General features: G+C 42.5%; 1 protein-coding gene across 2 annotated transcripts in view; it reads right to left on the bottom strand.

The window, feature by feature from the left end:
• The window catches only part of LOC119177749 (uncharacterized), a 30,066-nt gene extending 25,096 nt beyond the window's left edge, over positions 1–4,970 (bottom strand). For both annotated transcript variants that reach the window (XM_037428926.2, XM_075883591.1), the window contains exons 1-2: positions 4,774–4,970; positions 284–435 (exon numbers count right to left, since the gene is read on the bottom strand). In XM_037428926.2, the coding sequence (XP_037284823.1) occupies positions 284–435; positions 4,774–4,884 (263 nt within the window). In that variant the 5' untranslated portion in view covers positions 4,885–4,970. The remainder of the gene's footprint in view (positions 1–283; positions 436–4,773) is intronic.
• Positions 4,971–6,000: the final 1,030 nt, after the last annotated feature.

The raw sequence follows: 6,000 nt of genomic DNA on the forward strand, positions 1-6,000 counted from the left end.
TTTTTTTTAATTTTTGAACAAACCGAGAAATCATGGCACCACTTCAACGAGACGAAATTGTCAACGATATCGAAAGCAGCGGGCGCTGAATATTCTCTCATGGTTGGGTCCTGACATCCAGTGCACCTACTTTACAGCTTCTCAGGTGGTGTCTGAGAAGCTCTATAGGGCTCATTAGGGGCAAATGTAAATATAGAAACCAGTACATCAAGTTTGCATAGCATTAACAAGGCTGAATTCTGACTGGTACCTAAATAGATTATTCTGCTAATGCGAATCTTACGCTTCGTGCCCGTTCACGCCTTTGAGGAGCCACACATATGTAATGCTCGGTACGCTCTCGTCGTAGTCTTCAGTTATCGTAGAGACACAGTCAAGGTCACCATCGTTGTCCACATCAAATAACGCTAAGCCACTGCGGAATCCATGGAATACCTGCAAGCGAGATAGAAAACCGCAGCAACTGAATCATAGGACCCGCATTGAAGATAGCGCTCAATCAAATATTTCAACACATATATTTCCAGTTTTGCCCACATGCAGTCTACACACGCCATGGTCCCAGTGTGGATGGGTAGCCAAACTTCACCCGTAGCTACATTTCGGGGACACGTTCGTGCAAACACAAATTGTCGTATTGAGTCGTAAAGTAGGCCACACGGTCATAGCTAGCAGGACATACGGGCGTTCCCAGAGGAAGTTTAAGGCAATCTTAGAGCACATTCAGGGTGTTGAGCAGAATTATAAGCCGTACAATTAGCCTTTATGGACAGTAAGCTATGGTGCGCAGTAATTCTTCGGGACTTTGAATCGTTACGGCTTACCGCACAGCGAAAGGCCTTTTCAAAAAATTTGTAACTTTTAAACGGGCGGTTGAAAGATACACCTATAATGTAGCTTGTTCGCATTGCTTCCACGGGAGATTAATTTGTAATTAAACCCCTTTTTTGTTCTAGATCAAGGCATTGCTATTTTAGTTCCAGCACATTGGTAAAATTTTGTCTCATATTTATATGCGAAAATCTGTAGCTTACTCAGGCGGACCGACGGACGGACACACATCTTCTGAGCATCAGAGAAGAGTGAGTGCCGCAGCGCCATCTTGTGAGACTCCGACTCCAACGAGTTGCTACGACAACCAACTACGAGAGACAAGCCTACATCCTAAGGAGCTTCGCCTCTAAATAAACGACTTTTCATGGCATATAGAGGGAAAGCCACGGGAAGGAAGAAAAAAAGAAGGAGAGTAAAAGCGGTAATGTTAACCTGTTTAGCCTAAGCGGTATACCCCATCGTTCCCCTTGTGCGGAGTAGCTTACTGGATAAGCTACGGGGGTGCAGCTTCTACACATTTACTACTAAGCGAAGTAGACCGGTATGTTTTACCGCTCTGGAAAGTGATGGCTGTGCATGATAAGCGTTTTTTATCGACGCAGTCGCCGCTTGACATTCGAATTACATGTAAAAGGCGCGCCTTTCAGACGTGTCCGAAGACGGGACGGGATGACGAGCATTTTAAAGCAAACACGAATATGTTGCTCATGTGAGCTCCATTCTGTGCCAAGAAGCTACGTGCAATAAAGTGAAGGCAGTATTTTTCATATCTCACGTACAGAAATAAGAGAGATTTGTGGGATTACAAATTTTAGCGGCGGGACTCGGGCGATTTGGCTCATTAGCCTGCACTGCATTGCAAAAAAAAAGTGGTCAACGAGTATAGAACTGTGCAGTGCTCGGAAGGGCCTAAAACGAGCTCCTAAAGAATAAAGCCCAAAGAGGGTATAACTGCTCGGGGCACTGTGATCGATAGTCTGCAGTGTGCCGTCATTTTAAGAGCAGTGCGCGGTTCTACCAAAAAAGTGCAGATAATAAAAGAAAAATGTATTGCATAGGTATAATTCTTCCTTTCTACTTACCTATTGCTAAAGAAGATGACTCAACATGTGAAGTAAATGAAATGAATTTTAGCATGAACGTATTTACTTTATCACGCCACCTCACTGCATTCAATGAAAACGTAAATTATGGCCCCTATACTGTTTCAGAAGTTCCCTTCTGCACTGTGGAAACTACTGAGCCCCTCAGAAAGGGTGATTAGCTCTCCACATGTTTATTCTTTCGCGCCATGTCATCTGCTCACCGAGAGTCTGCTCACCGAATTGTCTATACACACTTATTGCAGGCAATATGGCTGGTTTATTAACCTATCGATAGAGTCAACTATGAAATAAGCAACTACACAAAGCCACTGACTCCGTCTCTTTCGCAAAAAAAAAAAAACTTCGTAACTTGGAGAGGTAACGTTGCGGAGACTCACTCGATGACATGTGCGTACTATAAACTCGTGACAGATGGGTGACTGCGTTTTGAACAATAATAACAGGTGCAGTTCTTCGAATGAAGGAAAAACTGTGCTTCAATCGAAACGCTCAACCCATGACAGGGTGCATGGGGAACACAGATGGTCGCTGTTTTCTCTTCGAGTCTGACTGCTTCTCCATCGACGCGTTCCTTCACGTCTCCGACTGCAACACTCCTCTACTCTATTTTTTTTTTTCAGTTGGATCCGATACGTACAAAATGCTTTGCGAATTCGCATGTACGGTATTTGGAGATGCAGTGTTCATGGCCTGGCAACGCAGCCCGAGCACTGCCTCGGCACGTAAGGCTTAGCAGGTGCAGGTAATTAAGCAGGCAACATAACATATCTCACAAATAACGACAAATGTACCCGATTCTTTGTCCTCAGAGTAGGATCAAACAAATCGATGGCTGATTTCACCATTTATTTATTGCTGCAAAAGCAGTGGGGCGTGCAGCGAGTTCGGATCGAAGCGGGTGGTCACTTCTGCATGGGGAATGCCTTGTTGATTTGAAACCGAAACAAAGAAGTAAATGCGTACAAGATAAATGCAAAGAATGAACATATCACGTACCGATGTGGAAAAACAAATACCAAACAAAAGCCAAGTTTAGCCAACCTGGTCAATTTTAAGTCATTTATATATGGGACAACGTTTTGCAAGTCAAGAGTGTGACATTCTAGCACACCGTAGCTTTGATAGTGCTGAACCACAGTGGTGAAATAAATATAGATCCGTGCGAATACGAGAAATCCCGGAGGCCATACTTTCCACTTTTTTTTTGAAAGCCGTGCGGTGGTGATGCAAATATTTATGCTTCCTGTCTAATTTTTTTCTGTGTTATATCACATTTCAAGTTACTTTTTCCAGTGATATGTACGAATTATAGTGGGTTTCTAGACGCAAAGACGAGCGATATGACTATAACAAGTCACGTAAAAAATAAAAACATCATCTACATCTGTGATTCGAACCTGGGCCTTTCGAGTGGAAGGCGAGAATGCTACTTTGGTGAAGTCGCGCGTAACTATAAAATGATGACAGATTGCACACTACCGATCGTAGTGCCCCAAGTGGTTTGACCCTGTTTTGGCTTCACTTTACATTGGTGACTCTGCCATTCTGAGCACTCCGCCGTTCTAGTACACTCTAGCTTGACTATACGTGTGAGCTTAGCAAACAAAATATCCCATCAAAGTCCCGTGACGGGTTTCGTGTGTCTACACGATCAAATGGGGCGGGGCCGTGTTAAGTGACGTTGTGATGGCGCTGAAAGCATTGAAAATTGGCGGGCTTTTCATCCGTTTTCGATGGCGCTCTTTACCCGGCACACTAATCAATATTACAGATGTTCACTCGCTCATCCGTTGAATTATCAGCAGCTAATCATTATAAGGGTGTTCGAAGCTACACGTTGATGCAGAAAACATGACAAGCGTAAAGTGGCCATCACCACTCCTTAACACATTACAATACCCAGATGTATTTTATGGTCTATTTATTTTATAAGCAAATTTATATTTTCTCGTGGCGTTAATTGCATTGAGAATTTTGGTGAAGTTATCAGGAATTAATTTGATAACTCCAATACAATTCCTCCTCGCCAATTCACGAGCAACTCAGGCTCTAAGTTCCTGTCAGATTTTATTTAGTAATTTGTCATAAAAGGCTATTTTATACACCACCACAAGGGTTCTTATCACCTGAAAACCCACGGCCTGACGGAGAGCTTTACCCAGAGATTTGGCGGCAAAGTCTCATTGCCTGCTGCTTCCAAGCAGTTCGATTCGGGCCATGGTCTACCGTAGTCCTACAACACCGTTAATCCGTTTAAGGACATGGTTCTCTCTACATTTCACTTCATTGGCGAGTACCTGCGTCTTGCAGCGACACTGTTTTCTTGCCGTTTTAAATCTTATGAGCACACATCAGCAAGCGAAGCCACGAAATGTATGACATTTTTCAGAAAGACCGAGTTTAGCCGGCTAAGCCTGTTATACCTGTTGTCGCTAACGAAACCTCCGATTGTTAAGCACACATAGTGCATATTGTTACCAGTTACTGTAGTAGCCGCTGCTAAGTTTTTGTTAGTGAGGTTGGGTTAATTAGACTTATGTTTCTAACTCTGCAAATACTCACATAATCATTGTAATGCCAATCATATCTATGCGCATATGTTCAAATGACATATAACAGCCTTATTTTCAACAGCGTGCATGCTCTCTGTGTGCTAACTTTTCTGGCTATTTTTTTCTACACAAAAAGGTCTCATAGTACATAGCCTAAGGAAATCTCCTGCCAGAAATTGTACGTCTATAAGCATGAAAAATGGGAACAACAAGGTTAAGCACTACATCTTACGAATGAAAAAAATATATGATAAACGGACTTAGTCTTAACGGTGGCTCACCTTTGCTGCATCTGGTATCTCGTGCTGAAGCTGGTGTTTAGCTTTCCCCAGAACAAGAGGCAAAGCTAGAACTCCAAGAATGACCATCGCTACCTTAAAAACTCGCAGCATGTTTAGAGCTCGAGTAATGTTCAACTTTGAAAAGCTTCTATCCTCAATCGATGTGGACTGCGCATTCCACTGTTTGCTGTGCCACCACAAGTTGCGCTTTATTAGTTTTTTGATAGACTCGAACTACCTCCAAGTCCTTCACTGTCAAGTAACATATCAAGTAAATTAATTTGTTCATCACAAAGCAGCTTCATTTTGAGCTGTTTCAAACTTAAAACAAAAATAGGTCAACTGCAAGGGACAACTTTAATATTGCAAGGAACGGTCAATAACACTTCGTGTTACAATATTTATCAGTGTCAAAGCCAAAAAAAAATGTTTACAAAGAGACCCCTTAGCAAAACTGTGTTTCAAATGAGAATTTTCGCAGGATGCCAGTAAAACACAAACGTCATGTGACAAACTTTCATGATTTCTTTTCTCGCGCCCTGGACGGGAAGGCCTTTAACTCATTCGCACAGCTGTTCCGGCATGGGGCTTGGACAGGCAACGCAAGCGCCGTACTATTTACTAGTGCAAACACAACGTACACATACCAGGCAGCAAAGCAATGAGTTCGGTTGTATGAGAACGTAGGATGCAATTTAATATTTGGAGCACTCGTGGCTATTCGCTCGTGACTTTCATGGTTCCAGCACTCCAGGATATGGTGCTTCTTGTTCACTTTAGATTCCCCGCCGATTGGGCCATCTTAAGGAACATGAAGTGGTCCACTCGAGGTACCGAAACTGGAATGGAAGGGTAGGAATGGGCGACTAATATGACGCACACGTTGTGACACCAATAAGAACTAAATTTTTGTCGCTCAGGCTACGATTAACAGTTGAATTCTTATTAGATGTATCATTGAGCCAGATAAATGCGAGTGTGATTTGCAGGTGGAAATAACAGAAGAATAAAACAAATATTAAGGCACCTTCGTACTAAGGGTGCCAAGCTTGAAAAAAGTGTAGAACTGAGCAGGCTTCTTTGTTTGCTTTCGGTTGTCTTTTCCTCTTTTCTTTTCAGTCTCTTTTAAACTATGTACTTCCATTTATTTTTCTCCTCTCTCTTTATCTGTTTTTCTTTCTTGTTCTTTCTATTTTTCTTCCTATTTTCTCTCTTTTTCTATCTTTT

Source organism: Rhipicephalus microplus, unplaced genomic scaffold (genome assembly GCF_043290135.1).
Source record: "Rhipicephalus microplus isolate Deutch F79 unplaced genomic scaffold, USDA_Rmic scaffold_18, whole genome shotgun sequence".
Lineage (NCBI taxonomy): Eukaryota > Metazoa > Arthropoda > Arachnida > Ixodida > Ixodidae > Rhipicephalus > Rhipicephalus microplus.